The sequence below is a fragment of the Gavialis gangeticus genome, unplaced genomic scaffold, assembly GCF_001723915.1.
Source record: "Gavialis gangeticus isolate Ggan-Ray unplaced genomic scaffold, GavGan_comp1, whole genome shotgun sequence".
In the NCBI taxonomy this organism is placed as follows: Eukaryota; Metazoa; Chordata; order Crocodylia; family Gavialidae; genus Gavialis; species Gavialis gangeticus.
The window spans coordinates 37,665,910-37,685,219 of record NW_017729031.1 but is presented as its reverse complement, the minus strand read 5'-3'; the positions used below and the strand labels follow the sequence as shown (position 1 = coordinate 37,685,219).

The 19,310-nt window shown below is 43.0% G+C and overlaps 1 protein-coding gene across 1 annotated transcript in view; it reads right to left on the bottom strand.

Annotated features, from left to right (window-relative positions):
* Positions 1 to 19,310, bottom strand: part of CNTNAP5 (contactin associated protein like 5) — a 573,569-nt gene that overhangs the window by 149,719 nt on the left and 404,540 nt on the right. Inside the window, exon 12 of the mRNA XM_019522627.1 lies at positions 10,071 to 10,190. Within this exon, the coding sequence (XP_019378172.1) occupies positions 10,071 to 10,190 (120 nt within the window). The remainder of the gene's footprint in view (positions 1 to 10,070; positions 10,191 to 19,310) is intronic.

The window sequence follows — 19,310 nt, the reverse complement described above, 5'->3', positions numbered from 1 at the left end:
GCCTTTGACGGCACACAAATTAAATCTGGGAAATTAGAGCAGCTGGAAAACTGCTTTCCAATGAGTTCTGTATTGTCTAATTCTCATTTTTATTCTTGAGCTTGAAATATCTCCGTGGAACACATTTCACCCATGGAAACTGAATCACTCCTCTGTGATTTAGAAGGTTTGTCACAAAACAAGATTATTCAGACTGATTAAATTGCCAACAAGCCAAACATACGGTAAATGTTACATGAGCAAGAGAAAAATTGCTCTGGGAGCTCATATGATGCATTTGTTTCATGGTGGCCCTTAACGAATGCCAAAGTTTGCCCTTACAACTGTACCTGCAGCTACAGGAGTAGCATGAATACACTGAAGAACAGGCTTTCGCCATTTGATACAGTATTGTTTTTAGTTATGGCTCTGGTTAAACTGCAAAATATTATATAGGACTTGAGTCTGGGGTCCTTTTACATTCTTTGGGGATAGATATATATATATACACACACACACAGAGATACAAACTCAGCCTCAACTAGTCCAGAGTTTAAGCAAAAATAGATTTTAAAGATGAATGACTCGAGGCTGGGGTCCTTTTATATTCTTTGGGGATCTCTCTCTCTATATATCTATCTATCTCTATATCTATATCTCTATATCTCTATATAGATATATAGGTGAGATTTAAGTGAGCACTATTTTATCAACTCTTTTCCCCAACCCCTTGCTTTTCTTGGTTATTTAGAGTGATGCTTATCTATCTATCTATCTATCTATCTATCTATCTATCTATCTATCTATCCAAAGAATAGAAAAGGATCCCAGCCTCAAGTCATTCAGCTTTACAATCCATTTTTTTCCCTAAATCACTATTAAACTAGCATGTTATTTTTCTGCCTCCACATTCCCCACACTGCCATGATCTGTGTGTGGGTCTTAGCAGCTTTCTCCATTCTCATCAGCCTCTTCCTCCTCCTCCTCCTCCTCCTCCCTGCTTCACTTGGTAACACTCCCAGCCGGAGTTTGTGCATCACAGTTCATTTCCCTGGAAAAAATTTGGAGTGGGAGCAATCCCTCACCCTGCCCCGAAGGGATCCTGTTCACTAGTGATACTTGACAGGAGAGTACCTGGGGCCCTAAACTCCCTAGAGAGGCAATGAGATGCACACAAAGCTGAATCTCTCTCAACTTTTACTGGGTGGCACCAGGAATGTGCCATCATTAGGGCAACTGAGACAGCTTTTCCCCAGTGCATTGGCAACGCTTCCCAAGCTAATGCCAGAGGCAGTTTGTTCCATGAAGTAGAAGACTTGTTCCAAGCCATCGCTGTTCCTGGGAACAAGTATTATGATCTGCTCTTGCCTGTTGAGAGAAGAGCTGTTACTTGTAAGCCTGCCTGTCACTCACTCAGAATCTGGCCCTTAGAAATGCTTTTCGGAGACACAGAGATGACAAACCATTACCCTTTCAACTGCTCTGCCTATGTGCATAATGATGGTTCCTCCTGTCTGTACACAGTCACTGCACTCCTGATACTTAACCTGCCCCCTCTCCCCCCAACAGATTTCTAGAGTGAAACATTTGGAATAACTTAAAAAAAAACCCCACACAATAGTTTTACTCCCAAGTCTTGATCATTATGGAAAAAAAATATATAAAGAGGAAGCTATACTTTGCAGAAATAATCATTTGCTGAAGAAATCTCATATACATAGTAGCAGATGTCCTGCATTCAGCACGCCCTGAAAAAATGCCCCCAAATGCCCAAAAATTTATAACGGGCTTGTTATAAACTATTATTACTTAAAACTTGCAACACAGCTGTTGATGACGGAATCATTTTGACATAAAACCTCATACAAGCAGTATTTTTTTTTCCTTCTAATAACGTTCTTGGGTATTTAGTGACAATCCACAGGACAAGTTAATACATTGTCAGAACTGGTACAATATCCGAAGTCTAGAGTGGAAATCAAGCCTCACACCACTGCAAATCACTTTTATTACGAAAGATGCTAAATAATGGCCAAATACTTCAGGATCACAATCTTTACTATCAATATCAAGGAGAACTGAATCACTCTTAGATACCAAGCTGATAAGTGTCTTGAGAAAAATATGCCTATTGGAAATTCCTCAAGCAAAATATTGACTCTTAAGGTCTAATTCTGTTGCTTTTTAAGTCAATAAGGCTGCCAAATATGTTCTGGGGTGGGGGTGGCATTTTAATTAGTGTTTCCCAGACAGCCACTCTAATTAAAACACCTCACTGCCACGTGTGTTAAGCCCCTGTGCCTTTCAAAATAGCTGTAGGATGCTCTAGCTAAAGCTCATTCAACTAGGTTTAGATAAAGCATCTCCATAGCCATTTTGAAACGTGGGGGCTTAATACATGTGACGGTGAGGCAAGGCTGGAGTGGGAGCAGACTCAAATTCATTGAATCTGCTTCGACTCTTTCTAATAAAAATGTGAATGAGTGCATTTATAGGCACCCTAAAAGTCTTGCCACTGACTTCTAAACTCTGGTTTCTGCAATGAATTAAGTATACCTAGTAAAAATGAAGCAAATGTTCAGATACTGAAACATGCATGCTTTAAGTGCTTTTCTTGATCAAAGCCTTATTTCCATTGTGCAGCTGTATATATGCTACCTTGGGGCACAGGTCAATAGATCTGTTGCATGAATGTGATGTCAGAAGAATGCTAAAAAAGGTCAGAATTGTCTTCACAAAGAATCACAGATTTCACATTGATACTTTAAATGCCTGAAGAGCAACTTCTTGTAAGCTCCTTTCACAATCCCTGATCATGCGTGTGGCTTAAATACTGTACTTCGGTTTGTGGGATACACACACACATTAAAAACAAACCAACTGGCAAAAAACAAAACCGAACTTCATTTTTCTTTTCTCAATAAGTGAGTCAATATTTACATTGCAAAATCCAATGTGCAAAAAGAGGGCTGGTCTGGGACAGCTAGGAGAATCATCTCTCTTTGCTCTGAAATGGTACAAAAAATAAGGAAAGCTTTGAATAATTGATCAATACATGGCCATGATAAAATTAAGCATTGATCTTGTCATACCAGCTTCTAAGTGTTATTGATTTGATGGTTTCGGCACTGCTTACAAGCAAACCACGTCACTGAAGAAATAAAACAGTGGAATATCTCTGTATTGTAACCCATCTTTCAGATATTGAGGTTAAAATGGACTCTCTAAGAGGTGCGAAAAGGTCATTTAAAACACACTCTGTCATAAAGTAGCCAGACAAGTACTTAGCTGTGGGTTGTATATCTACAGGCTTTGTATTGGATATTATCATGATGGGATCAATGCTGTACTTGAGAAAGATCAAGAGACTCCAAGGCAGAAAGAGGAAGAGTAAGTCTGGCATTGAGGCTACCAAGCATGTCCTGCTCACTGAAAAGCCCAGTCATGATGCAAACTCAGGAGTATACAACAAGGCTGTTCTGGTCTCGACTCTGGCTACCACTCCCAGGCACACCAGAGAGTATGGGCTTGAGAGTGGGGACAGTGAGGTGAGACTGGAGTGCACCCTCAGCCAGTGGCATACCAAGGGGCTGTCCGGGAGGGGGGCATGGACCCCGAGCACCACCCAATGGGGGGCACCGGCGGAAGAGGCCAGAGCACCTCCCACATTTTGTGTGTGGTCCTCCCACCTGCCCGGTGGGTTTTGGTGTTCTTCAGCCATTCCAGCTGGAAATTTCAGCCGGCACCCCTCCCCTGCTGCCAGTGCGCCACGCTGGTAATTCCCCTGTGGACATGCCGTGGGGCCCCACACAGGATGATTTGCCTCGGGCCCTGCACTGTGCTCAGATCATCTTGGGGGTGTACAAATGCAGGTATTGGCCCCTGGCCACCAGGGACCCTCGGTACGCCACTGCCCTCAGCAAGTTTGCAGATGACACCGACCTGAGGGCGGTAGTAAACATACGGGGTGCTAGGGCTAGGATTCAGAATGACTAAGATGTATTGGAGGATTGAACCAAAAGATATCTCATGAGGTTCAATAAGGAAAAATTGCAAAGTCCTGCACTTAGGACGGAACAATCCCATGTACCAGTACAGGATGGGGACCAACTGGAAAAGCAGCAGCTCTGCAGAAAAGGACCTGTTGGTGACAGTGGACAATAAGCTGAATATGAGACAGCAGTGTGCCCTTGTTGCCAAGAAGGCTAATGGCATCCTGGGCTGCATTGGTAGGATCAAGGGAAGTGATTCCCAGTAGATCAAGGAAAGTGATTCTTCCCCTCTATGCAGCACTGGGGAGGCCACATCTGGAGTCCTGTGTCCAGTTTGCAGAACGGATGTGAAAAAATTGGATAGAGTCCAAGACAGAGCAACAAAAATGGTTGTGAGGATGAAGCATATGACTTATGAGGAGAGGTTGAGGAAACTGGGCTTCTTTAGTCTGCAGAAGAAAAGACTGAAGGGGGAGTTAATAGCAGCCTTCGACCACCTGCAGGGGGGTTGCAAAGAGGATGGGGCTCGACTGTTCTCAATGGGGGCAGATGACAGGACAAGGAGCAATGGGCTCAAGTCGCAGCAAGGGAAGTTGAGTTGGGATATTAGGAAAAACTCTCACGAGGAGGGTAGTAAAGCACTGGAACAGGTTACCCAGAGAGGTGGTGGCATCTCCATCCTTGGAGGTTTTTAAGACCCTTCTAGAATAAAGCCTTGGCTGGGTTGATGTAGTCGGGGATGGTCCTGCTTTGAGCAGGGGGTTGGACTAGATGTGACCTCCTGAGGTCCCTTCCAACCCTCATTTTTCTATTATTTCTATCACTGGACTGACCTCACTGATGTCATCGTGGGTTTAGAGTGACACGAAGTGTAACAGGGGTAAGGCATGCTCGGTTCCCTCAATGCTAGGACTCGCTGTCACTGTTGCATAGAGAAGCCCACAGGAACACAAGGACTACTGCACCCATCCACTGCTCCATCTGGTTTATTAGCTGGTTTCTGACAGTGGCCTTTATGATCTGCTTCAGGAGATTGTCCAAGGGAATGTAATAATGGACAATTATTGAATGACCTCTCAAGGGGAAGTTTCTTTCTAACCTGCCAGTCAATTTAAGACCTGGAGTAAAGGAGACTATGCCTTGTGTATATGTATGTATGTGTAAACCTGCAGAGACATGGTGTATTCAGATACACTATATGGATATATCTAAACAGCTTTTATTTGAAACATTATCTTTTTTAACAGTCACTAGAAATTATACAACCTTCACTGCAAGCCCTTCAAAATACCTCTTGACTAACTTAAGTATGAGTGTGCCAAGTACATTTTTGCTACCACACTGTTCAGCTTCTTCTAGAAGCTGATTAATAGACTAAAACAACTTAAGCTTAAGGTGGCATCAGCAGGCACCCTGTTGTTAATTACTTGCTTTGTTGAAAACTGACCTTAATTTTTTACTTCTTATTTTTGTCTCAGACACCTATCCATGTCCCACATGCTCCCCAATGCAAAACTTGCTCCTTTACTTCCCAGACTGAGTTAATTCATGGCCAGTGCATACTCTTTGCCCTTGTGCCAACATTGTACTTTAGCTGAAATAATTATTTCTCCCTTACATTTATCTTTCCTTCAGTTTTCTGAAGCCACACACTTGTAGTCTCTTCTCATATGACAGACTCTCCATCATCTTGCTCATCCTCATCATTCTCCTCCACTTAATTCCTCTTCCTCTTCTCCTCTTCCACTTAATTTTCTCAAATATGGGAAACCAGAATTTTATGCAATATTTCAGAGACGATCCCACCCAAGCTTTCTGCAAGGACATTAATACGTCCCTCTCTAGTAGAAATATCTCAATGGATACATCCTGAGTTTCCATTTGCCGCCTTTGTCACTGCATCATGTTAGTAGTTTTGCCATCTGTATCCTGCGCTGAAAGGGGCTTTAAACAAATAAGAAACCCAAATGCGGTCAAACTCTTGTAATTCAGTCCTAATCATTCATTGGCTATGGACCCCAATCTGGTTATGCTGAAAAGATACATTTAGTTATAGTTATTACTACCGCCGGGTCAATACTAGGGAAAACTTCTGTTCTTTATGTTTAACAGAAGAGTTCTCCAGTGGTCAGTCTCTTGTCATTCAATGCCCTTGTTAAGTAATTAAATCCATAGTAACACTCACAAGTAGTTAGTTATTACACAAGAGGTGCTATTCTTTTACCTGGATGTGCTATAGCTTCCTGACACTTTTAATCTTCCAGACTGAGAATATGAAGTGTCTGCTTATCAGCAGTACTATGCTAAAAGTAACAACAAGTGAAAACATGCCATTAGGGTAGTGGTGTAGACTTCCATTGACTCGAATTTATTTCCCAAATTGGATTTGTGCTCTTCACATCATTAAAAATAAAATAAAATGTTATTTTTACTTTGGGTCTCTCTACTCCATTCACAAAAATGTGAATATTATGAGATGGATGGACAATGGTTTCATTTCCTCATACAACAATTCAGTGTTTTGTTGAAAAACAGAACACAAAGCAGATACTGTCCTTCCTACTTCCCCTCAGCCCCTGCTTCCCCCAGATATCAAAACCTAAAGAAAATTGGTGTTTGGGTTTCTGGATTTCTCCCCCAGATTAAAAGCCCTTTGTAAAACTAGTTTAGTCAAATGACTGTTCATTAAAAACAAAAGCAGCATTGATGAGGTTTAGGTGAATACTATTTTATCAACTCTTTTCCCCTACCCCTTGCTTTTCTCGGTTATTTAGATTGATGCAGGAACAACGGCTTTCACCATGTCATCCAACACTTCATACAGCAGAGTCCCAGTCTGAAAGCATAGAAGCTATCGTGCAATAACCAAATACATCAATTGTAACGTTTCCATATTGGAATCCATGTGAAAACAGTAAATTTCTGCCTAGGTACTAGGGAGATTCAACAACGGTGGGGACTAGACATCTCTTATTAAATATTTGTTACACCTGAATAATAAAAAAAAAAACATCCTTAATATTTAACTGCCGTGTATTTAATTAATGCAATGGCTGTACAATTAGGCCAAAATGAAAATTTAATTTGGAACGCTTTGAGCAGATTAAGGAAATAGCACTAAGGCTCGTTTGGAGCTCGCGGTGTTCAGGGAGGTGTAGGGAGGGATGTGCAAGCAAGGCTTATTCAGCCTGGCAGTCAGCCTAGCAGAGGATACTGCTTGCTACTTCTTCTGTATCTGACCAGCAAACATTGCCATTGGAGTAGGGAAGAGTATGGTCACGGTATCCATTCCTCCCCCTTTTTAACCGGGTCCTTTCTAGAATATGGTTCAGACAGATAACTTTTGGGAGTGCCTTTCACATGTCTGCAGGGAGACTTTGCTGGCCAGACCTTCCTGTAAGAGTCTCATTTTATTTGAAAAGCATATACATTTGAGCAGTCAAAATGAAATGTTCCATGTTCTGTGTTTCTGTACTAACTCTAGAGTTAGAGATAATAAGGATCTCTCTCCTTTCCTTTCCTGTTAACATAAGGAAAGATTTGGGATCTTATTTTTCAATGTTTTAAATCATTTCTAAATATAAATGGTGGTGCCTAGTGTCAGCGAACGTCCCATGGTCAGAAGGCTTGGTCACAGAGGATGGTTTACAGTAAGCATAAGTCTTGAAGGTTAATGGTCAAAGGAAAGTGAGTTATAGAGCTTTTCTTGGCCCATAGCCTATGTCCTCAGACTCCCCATATTAGCAGAGAGTTTTCTCGGTCCAGCAGAATAAAGGTTGCAGCGGTATACAGTGAGCTGCCTCAACAGTGGTCTGTCAGTCATCTCATGTTAAAATATGCCACTGTCTGTCTGTCCTTGGTGGGAAAAAGCATGCAGTGTTAATTTTCATACAACCTGAGGTTCCAATTTTGCAAGATTTTAGTCCCATGAGTTGTTCTACATCTTCCAAAGGGACTGCTTGCATAAACACAAGATCATGTTGCCAGCAGAGACTGCACACTGTCTTGAAATGTGTGGCTGAGTATCTACGTAAAAGAGGGGTTCTCAACCTCTAGCTTGAGGCTTAGACCCAGCCCATGGAGCAATGTCATCCCGCCTATGGGGCTCCACATAAGTTTGAAAATCTGACAGCAGGAAAAGAGAGGCAGCATTAATTGCCATTCCCCTCTTGCCAAATTTCCAGACCTGTGGAGAGTCCCACAGGTTAGATAACATGGCTCTGCATGCTAGACAGTGCTGGAGTGTGGCCAGATGGAGCATGACATGGAGGAGGGTGCACCGGTTCGTACACATGAACCAATTCCATGTGCCGACCCCGGGAAGGATCCTCCCCGTAGACTGACCCTGCACCATGTATCTAGCCCATGGGGCCAGAAGGCTGGGTACCATTGATTTTAAGTAACTCTCTCTGCAGAAACAGAGTTGAACCCTAGAGTAATCAATGAACATACAAGTGTACCGCAGAAGCAATTGAGTTAACAAATGTATTTGAACGTCAACTTCTGAATTCTTAGGAAAAATAAGGAGGAGTGAATCAGAAAGTATAATGCTGGTGAAGAATATATTGACAGCAGCCTCCCATGACACATGATTTGCTCTTTCAGCCCTAGCAGAAATCTGGATAATTGTTTCATACTATCATGGGAATCACAGAACTGAGTCACAGGAATCATAGACACAAATCTTTTAGAATTGGTTATGCATGCTAACTTTGCCTTTTTCCAACACCAGAATAGTTTCATAGTTTCTAGGGTCGGAAGGGACCTGAGCAGATCATCTAGTCCGACCCCCTGCCATGGCAGGAAGAGCACTGGGGTCAAATGACCCCAGTAAGGTGTTCATCTAACCTCTTCTTAAAAACCCCCAGGGTAGGAGCCTGCACCACCTCACTTGGAAGCTGGTTCCAGACCTTAGCCGCCCCGACCGTGAAGTAGCGCCTCCTGATGTCCAACTTAAACCTTTCCTCCGCCAGCTTGTGACCGTTGTTCCTGGTCACTCCTTGCGGCGCTCGGGGGAACAGGGACTCCCCCAGCGCCTGCTGATCCCCCCTAACCAGTTTATAACAGGCCACAAGATCCCCCCTCAGCCTTCTCTTTTGAAGGCTGAACAGGTTCAGGTCCCGCAACCTTTCCTCATAGGACCTACCCTGCTGTCCCTTGATCATACGAGTGGCCCTCCTCTGGACCCTCTCGATGCTGTCCACATCCCTCTTAAAGTGCGGCGCCCAGAACTGGACGCAGTACTCCAGCTGCGGCCTGACCAGTGCCGCATAGAGGGGGAGGATCACCTCCTTGGACCTGCTCGAGATGCATCTGTGGATGCACGACAAGGTGCAGTTGGCCTTCCTAGCCGCCTCCCCACATTGCCGACTCATGTTCATCTTGGAGTCAATAATGACTCCCAGATCCTTTTCCACCTCCGTGCTGACAAGAGGGGAGTTCCCCAGCCTGTATGTATGGTGCCGATTGTTCCTCCCCAGGTGCATCACCTTACACTTGTCCGTGTTAAACCCCATCCTGTTCTCCTCCGCCCATCCTTGTAACCTATCTAGGTCTAACTGTAGCCTGTTGCTCCCCTCAATTGTGCCCACTTCCCCCCACATCTTAGTGTCATCAGCAAACTTGAACAGGGTGCTTTGCACCCCCTCATCCAAATCACTGATGAAGATATTGAACAGTGCAGGCCCAAGGACCGAGCCCTGTGGGACCCCACTTCCCACGTCCTTCCAGGTCGAGAAGGACCCATCCACTACCACCCTCTGGGTGCGACTCTCTAACCAGTTGGCGACCCATTGGACTGTATGGGTGTCTACGCCACAGTCCCCCAGCTTCCTAATGAGAATGGGGTGAGAGACAGTATCAAAAGCCTTCCTGAAGTCTAGGAAAACTATATCCACTGCCACCCCTGCATCCAATGATTTAGTGACCTGGTCGTAAAAGGCCACCAAGTTGGTCTGACAGGACCTGCCGCTGATGAACCCGTGCTGTCATGAATACCCATGATCCCACGATTCTCTGGTTGCTAACAAATATAGAACATATTTCATAAAAGATATGTAGAGATAATGCTCACCATGAAGGACTATGCAGTGCTCTCACCTGTTATATTGCAGTAAACCCAGAGAGGTCCAAGAGGTCCACTTCCGTCAGAGTCAATGTGGAAGAAACCAGATGTCTTTCCTTTGTGCCGATAGCCTTCACAGGATTGCTCATAGATAGCTGGAATAAGGAAAGATTCACCTTATTACATGGGTCTGAGAGAGGGCAAAGACAGACCTTTTTGTGTAAACAAATGCATTTGCCATTGATTATTTCTTGGTTTATTTTAGGCTCCAATTCAGGAAATGATACTTAAGCATTTGCTGGCATTTTCCTGACTAAGCTAAGTAAACACTTTTAAAGGCTGATACGACCTTAGATGCGTGAACTTGCAGCACTTGTTAGAGAGCACCAATTAACACAGTTTATTCCATGAACATCTGCAAAAGACTGGTCATCACAGAGCATGGTTATTGTATGCCTTCCCCAGCGCAACAGCTATACCCAAGGTATAGTTAGACTGGATTACTAGTTCAAGTGGGTTTGCCACCTGAATCCAACTCCAAAAGTTGAGCTGAAGGTCAGGAACTGAGTCCACACTGGATTCAGAAAACTAGAAATAAAGCTAAATAAGACCCTGGGCATGGCACTAGGGGAGGCAGGAACTAGGGGCATGAATTGAAGGGTAAGACTAGGGTCTGAAGAAGGAGCATGGTTGTCATAAGAGCAGGATTCATCTGGTGCGTGGCTTAACGTGGTTACCTTCTGGTGAAGGCAGGGTTATGGAGATACCTACTCAGCCTGGTGACTCTAAAGCAGTGAGGCATGGTCAACATATGTACATGAAGAAAAGAAGCTGAACAGCTACCACCGACACTTCTCACGCTCCATCCTTGACATCAAGTGGCAAGACACAATTACCAACACAGAGGTCATCACCAAAGCCAACCATCACTGCACTACTCAAACAGTGGCACCTACACTGGCTTGCCCATCTCCGCAGGATAGAAGATGGGCGCATCCCAAAGGACATCCTATATGGGTGAATTTTAGGTGGGGTGAGAAGAGTAGGTTACCTAAAATTGCACTTGAAAGACATCGGGCAAGCAGGACATGAAAACTTTTGGAATTGACCCAAACCTTTGGGAGGCCTTAGCAGGAGGCAGGGCAAGGTGGTGCTCCCTCCTCAATCATGGAGTCCAACATCAAGATGAAAAATGGTTACTTGAATTACGGCAGAAAAGTGGCCAAAGGAAACAGCCTCTCAATACAGTAGCCTGTAATGCTATGTACACCTGTGGCCACAGTGGCAAGCCTGACATCAGTCTCTATGACCACAGGAGAAAATGCACCACCAGTCAGTAAAACAGCTGCAATATCCACTGTCACTTGCTGATGAATGGATGCCATTATTATTATTACAGGGACTAATGAGCTCTCCTAAGGAAAAGAGGTGACTGGTGCCTCTTCCAATGTCTAGTACCAACCCAGATGCAGGCGTGAGCTAACCAGTGAGCTCCCTTGATATGGGAGACATGGATTTATGCCAGCTGGTTATCCTGTTTTCATGCACAGAACTCTTATTTTTTCTGCACATTTTCCTTTGCTGAAGAAGTCATGCCCATAAAAAAGCTTTGAAATGTAAATATTCAAGGGGTTAATAAAACAAGCTGTGACTGACTCCCTGAATAACAAGAAAGCAGGAAAAAACCTGCCCAAGGGTAAAAGCAGTTTTTTTGATTATAGACATCCTCAGGCAAGACACCACAATTTCAAAGCTAATGCTTCCCTTAGGTGCTATATTACCACTAGTATTGACCTTGTCACCATTAAATTTGTCATATATGCACATATGTTTATCTATGTACACACACGCGCATGCACTTTCAAAGCACTAAAGCTTTTATGTGTTATTGTGCTTGCCAAACAGTTTCCTTAAAACAGTCGATGCAAATGTATCCCCACAATTCACTAAACAAGCTGCAAAAGGCTCCCTTGACATCCAGGAGATGGCATTAACCCATACTGTGGCCGCGTCTATACTAGACGCTACTGTGCTATTGCTACTGCTCAGTAGCGTTGGGGGGAACTAACCATGATGCAACGGTACTGTGCAGTAGTAATGAGCTACTGCACAGCAGGTCATTGCAACCGCGCAGTACTGTCATTAAAACAAACAAAAAAAAAAAAAACTGTGCAGGGATGCTACTGCACAGTAACACTGATTACTGAGCAGTCATTTAGCACTTGGTTATGAAAGTACTAAATGACTGCGCAGTAACAACTATGTAGTCTACCCCTCCTGCAGATGTGTCCACTAGTAGATTTTATAAAGCAAGCATGGTGGTGACCTAAAATGGCAGATAACCCAAAGCAAAACCTGAAGTAATGGAGGGGACTCAGGGTGGAAACTACACCCCAAAATCTCTGATGGAAGCAATGATGGGATCTGTTCATTTGTTTAACACACACGGACTTGTCATAGATTCAGGTTTATGGTTCACAATTGTTAGTGCTCTTATTGTACAGCAAAAAGAGAGATACCCCAAATCGATACGAGATGGAGACAAAGGAGAAACCTCTCGGGAAACAGACAGCTAAGCGGTAACAGAAGGTCACGTGAACAAACGTCTTCCTGCTGGGATTCTGACTAGCTGTGCTTTCTTTTCCCACTGTAAGAGGAATTGATCTCGTTCCCACGTAAGCTGTTCCCAGGTTATATTGATTTGAGTTTATTAACCATAACGGTCTGTTTATTATTGTTTAACTGATTTTATATTCTGTTTTTCTTAGCCACATTTGGCACAAGGGCCAGGACTTGTGAGGTTTTTTTTTATTATTATTATTTTATTCTAAGAGTCAGAAATATTTGGAAGGTACGGCAAATCTGGAAATGGGAATGAACAGAGCAATACCCTTGCAAAACCAATGTCCTTGCAATGAGTGAGCTCATTAGTGATAACAATAGCAGAACACACAGCAATATATTTGGGCATCTCCTTTGGCTGCTGCAAGGTCAAATCTGTCTTTTTCTTGCCCCTTGATTTTATGTGCACATTTAACAGCTATTCACACACAAACAGATCATTATACAGCAATATGGGACATATATAGATTGAGAGAGACTCAGGGGAACATGCAAGTATCCCATTTGTTAGTCTTTATAAATTTCTTCATGAAACCCTACTACTATTCTGCCATCAGAGTCATACCATTATGTTTCATATACTATAACGTTTGCTGTGTGGAGGTTGTAAATAAAGCTTCAATGTTCATAGTGCCTTTCATCCAGCATCCTCTCAAGGTGCACTGCAGCCTGAATCAAAAGAGCTCTCCTCCTTGTCACCTCCACATGCTCCCCTCTCCTGTCATATGGACCACTGAAACAATTCTGTATCATCAAGATCATATGGGTTCCCCCCTGCCAGGGGAAGGGGAAAAAGTTGTTTTCTCCAATTAGTGAAGCTTGGGGGAAAAAATTAAATAGCCAGCACGGGCTGGACAAACCATCAGACAGCCACTGCTAGCATTCCCCGAAATGCTATGGAAAGGATCAGCAATCACAAATGATCAAGCATCCGGACTGTGTTTTTTCTAGCTTGCTATGGTTCTATCTATCTATCTATCTATAAAAAGTGGGGGGGATATATATAGATATGTACATCTACATCTAGATAGACAGATAGATAGATATGTTTATATTTCCCCCTCCACTTTGAGATCTCTGATCTGGCCTTCACTAACTGGACTTCACTTGTGTCTGACGAAATCGTACTCTAGGGTAGCCAGCTGGTAGGAGCCAAATCCTCAGAGTAGGATTCCCAGAGTTCAAAGGTGGTTCAAGGTGCTCAGCATGTGGCAGGATTGAACCTATATTGAGTATTCACCCTACCATCAAACATAACTAATCTCATCTCTTCCTGTGCCTTTTTAGCCTGATGTATAATGTACTGTAGAAACTGGGAAGTGCTGGGAACCCACTCTCTGATAGCAAACCACATGCACAAATTAAAATATATATATATATCTGAATCAGCTACAACTTATTCCTCATGTATTTACAGTTTTAAAGGCTTCTGGGAGTCTTTTGATTACTGTTGCTGCTGACAAAGGCAACCAGGACACGGGGGGAACAGGAGGAGAAACCATAACAGGCCATTAAGTAACCGGTCAAATAGCCATGCCTTGATGAATACACAAGGTTCTCAAAACTGCAGTTCATTTAGTGAATTTGCTGTCATCATCATTACAGGACAATTCATCTTGGCTCATTAGGGACCTCATTGATTGTATCCTTTGCACTTTTTTATGTACGGAAGATGCTGCAAGGAGCAGAGATACAACTCTGGTGCTGCTAAGAAGTACTTGTCCACAAAAGGTCTCTTAGTGGTTAGTTTCATCCCAACTACTACATTGGCTTAAGACTGGACGACTCTTCTCCAAATTAAAACAAGGGAAGATGTGAAGACACACTAGTAATGTGGGCATCCATGAACAGAAAGGACTTGCTGACTTCTAGATGACACTGCTGTCACAGTTTTTAAAGCGCCTTCTAAAGAGCCAGACATTAAACCAAATACTCAGCATAGCTGTGCTGGTTTTGCTCAAGCTACACTGATTTATTTGGAATGAGAACCTGTTTTAGGATGATTTCGTTTTGGTTATAATACACCTCTGTAAGATGGACTTTAATCATAAAGAAGGGCATAACAGGAAAGGACAAAGTCAAAGAGGTCATCTTCTTAGCATTGTGATATAGGGGAAATAAGAGGAGTTCCTAGGTCTACACTGGTGGCAATTCTGGCTTAACATGAGTGGGGAGAGGTCCTCAAAAGAGAACCAGCTTTCCCCCATGGTTTAAAGAGAGGATTTGATGGATTATACATCATTAGAAACCAGAAAAAGGCACAAAACACTGACGTTTGCTGTTGTTTGCAGATCACCTTTAGAGGTTGTCTTGTGACTCCTCCATTGGTCTGCCAACATTGGTTTGCTCAACATTTCTTCTAGGCAGTCATGATCAGGCCAGTTAACATTGTCTCTCACAAACTGAAGCCATCTACATATGAAGATGTTACGAGCTGAAGCCGTTTACCAGCACCGTACCTGGACTCCTGGTGTCTCCAGGTGAACGGTTGGTATCAGGCCCCCCTTTGCCAAAGATAATGATAATAATAATTTTAAAATTACCATTTTTAGGCCCTCTTTTGGTCTGGGCCCTTGTTGGCCACCTGGTTTGCCCATGCTTGTGTCCATCCCTGCTGTTTACATCCGTCTCTATTCTCCTACAGCTGACTAAATGGTAAATCTCTCCATACTCATTCTTCTACCTACACAGTTACAAAAGTCCTGTGAAAGCAGAAAACAGGCCAACAGCCAACCATTCAGGATAAGGTACTGGGCCTTTAACTTCAAAAACCACCGTTCCAAACTTCGCTGACAAGGTGTGCAATTCAACCAATTTGAATGCAATAGGAAATTATTACTGTAGTGGGCATTAATAGTTACCGTTTCCCAAATGTTAATTATGCAGTAGCACTGTACTGAAAACAAAATGACTACTGCAGCTATGTAACTGTCAATCAGTGCTGACATTTTCACATTAGCCACTGTTCGAAAAATTGAGCCTTTTTTACTGAACAGAATGCAACTTTTCAGAGGTTGCCAACATTTTTTCAATCATTTTTTTTCTCATTAAAACGGGCTATTTTGTGGTAATATTTCGGTGAATCATCATTGGCATTGCTTGCATTTTCACTCTTTGAGGAACAGAAAAGTGACCTTATTCTTGAAAAGTGAAGCCAGCTATGATAAATTATTATCAGGAACAATTTCTAAATGTTTCAATGGCTGAAAGCTTGTTTCTTAGCAAGGAAAAAAAAAAAATCAAATGTTTTTCCCCCAAAACAATTTTTTTTTTAAATTGAATAAAAAAAAATTAAACCTTTTGCGCACACACAAATGTGACTCTTTCAATTCTTTAAAAATGAAAGCGAACTCTAAATTTTGAGTTTAAAGTTTCATTTGATTTGTTTTGGAAAACCGGCCCTTCATTTTTAGAGTAGCTCAACTTTTTTTGTTTGGTTTTGTTTCGTTCTTTGGACTGTCTCTTATTCTAAAGCTAGGTCTTCCCCTGGCGTAAATCAACATCTCTCCATTGGTTTCAATGGCAATATAGATTTATATCCATTGAGTGTCTCAATGTTCACATCATACTTGCTCACTTCTGTGATAAATCAGTGTTTACTGTTTTATTTTTCCATGAGCTCTGTGAGATCACTAGAGAGTGAGCTGGGCTCAGGCATCGGACATGCTCATTAAATTCCACTTGTAGGGTAAATCTGACTACCGAGGTAGGAATATATTGTGATTTGGAAATTCCAGGTTGAGTTAGTCAAGACAGACATCAGAAGTATGTATTTCACCTGTGCAGCGAGAACATTTTATTGAGATCCATTTTTAAACAAACACAGAGCCGGAGAAGGGTACTTTTCTGCAGTCAGAATAAGAGAGTGCGCTGCAAGGAAGTTTTTAAAGGATGCTGCTGTGTTTCATTGAGACATTTAAAATCTTTCTAGCCCTCTGATACTTAAACTGACATAGCCGAAGAGCTACATCCTTCATTCTGAGAGCCGTTTGTTTCCCCAAGCATCACCGAGGCGCTTCCTCGACTGCAGTTCTCAAGGATAGGATGAGCGGTGCTGACGGAGTTCAAAATGATGCATCCTCCAGCCCCTTCATAATCCTCTGTGAAATGCATGTATCCACGTTTCTCCTTCAGGTACCCCTCTCAGCCTAACGTATCTCAAAATAAACTCACTTTTCAGGTCAACACCTCGATTTTCTACTAGAGTTTTCATTTTGAACAGCATTTTTTGATCATGGTGTCCATCTCCTCCCTTTTGATCCTTATTCTCATCTTTCTGGAGCTTTAGAAATGGTTGTTTTTCAAACCCTTCTATATTCTGTGTCCTTCAATCATTGTAGCTTGAACCAATTCTGAATTTTCCCTTACGTCCCTCAATTCCACAGTGAAACAAATACAGGTGCAGTCACAGCACGTTAAGCTTTGGTCCATGTACATGTTTCCTTAGGTTTTTTGCTTTTCCCTTTAAGAACATAGAATTGTAGAAAACTAGGGTTCAAAGGGACCTTGGGAGGCCATCTGGTGAACCCCTGCTTAAGTCAGGATCATACTGACTTAAGGATGCCTGATATGCCTGTTGTATTTGCTCTTAAAAACTTCCAAGGATGGGGATTCAAGAAAATGATGGAAGTTTTAAGGATTGGGTTAGACAAGGCACTTGACTTGACATAGATGAGTCTATAGCTAATTGCACAGAAATTTAAGATGTCCTCTGATGAATCAGAGCCTAGATTATTAATCTAGATTTCAAGGTTAGATTATTATCTCATATGTAGGGACCTAGTCAAATTGGAATTTTGCATTTTTCACAAAAAACACAATTTGTTGCAGTTTCTGCAGTGTTCCCTGTGATTTTCAGCAAAATTGCCAGAAAAAAAAATTACTGACAATAAAATGCTAGCTCCCCAGTGGGAGCCAGCAGTTCTCACAGATGCTGGCACACAGAAAGAGAGCTAATATGGTGGCCACCCGCTCCTCCCTTTACCGCTAATTGGCTAAGAGGGCTGCCCGTGGTCTGGCCCTGCCCCTTTCTGCCAATCAATGGCGGGGGATGGAACCACATAATGCCAATCACACATGGGCCATAAAGCTTTGAGCTCACTGTCTAATTAGTATGGGTTTCTACCTGGAGTCCAATGAACAGCGAGGTCTGAGCTTGCTAGTAGATCAGAGCAAAGTCTGGCTGGACCCCGGGCATTTGCATGGTTCTGGTGCCCATGGTGTAAATACTGCTGCTATTCCTCTCCGTCTTCATCCCCACTGAATTCAGCAGATGAGGAAAGGAAGGAATTAACAGAGGTGGCGGCGCTTACCCCTACCCCAGGCTCCAGAGGTGTAACAGTAAGGGCTCCACTCAGAGCCCAAACTGAGAGCTCCTGTGCATCACAGCCAAAGTGGGGTGCTACCATGCCACCATGCTCCATCTGGATCTGCTCTGGCTATGCTCTTTATAGCTAATAAGAAATAATTACGTATATCAATAAGCATTTATAAGACTGAGATCAAATGTTTTCATCTTTGTTATTGTTCATGGTTTTACTATTTTTTTTTTTATCTGACTGTCTGTTCTTTTACCAGCATCATCTTAATGCCTGCCAAACTTCCTCCAAACTTTGTGTTCAAATAATCAGCCCCAAATAATTTTAATTTCTCTGCTCACACTCTGATTCCACTATTCTTAAAGGGGAAGTTATGTCTTCTGCACAGGCATTAACAGCCACAGCCATTTTTTCAGCAACTAATACCTCTTCTCTTTGCACCATCATCTTATCTGTAGTTTACAGCATGGAAATTACTTCCTCTGGTTGATGGCTAAAAATGATATTTAGAGGTTTGATTTTGGGAATTCCCTTGTAGGAAAGGTAGATAGGTATTTAAACAATGGTCCAAGACAACAGCAAGGGTTAACTGATTTCTAAAAGCCTGTTTGTGACAGTTTCCTTCAAGGTCCACTGTGTCTGACACAAGCAAGCCAAAAGTACACACAGAGGCTTTTGGCAGCAGCCCTAGATTTCAGCAGGGAGGACTTCAATGAGCTAAGGAAAATAGTCGGGGAAGCACTGAGATCCCAGAGGGGAGGGGAGCCGGGTATCCAAGAAGAGTGGTCGCTCCTTAAAGAGACGATCCTTCAAGCCCAAAGGGAGGTAATCCCAACATGGATCAAAGGGAGCAGGAGGGTGCAAAAGCCCCCATGGCTCACCAAAAGCATCCGGGAATGTCTCCGTGCTAAAAGGGAGGCGCATACCCAATGGCAGGGAAGGGCCATCACCAGGGATGACTACACTGCGGTTGCTCAGGGATGCAGGGGGGGTCAGGAAGGCCAAGGCAGAGATGGGACTGGGACTAGCTTCCTGGATCAAGGAGAACAAGAAGTCCTTTTTTAAATACATAGGGGGCAAAAAGAAGGTTCTGGGTAACGTGGGGCCCCTGCAGGACATGCTGGGAAATTTAGTCATCACACCGGATGACAAAGCTAACATATTTAACAATTTCTTTGCCTCCATTTTCCTGAGCAGGGACTGGAACAGCCACCCCCCTCTGGGCCCCCCTCAGGCCCCAGGGGAGGTGCACCTAGGCCAAGGGTTAATGAGGAACTAGTTAGGGAACTTCTGGAGGGACTGGACATATTTAAATCATCTGGTCCGGACGAGCTC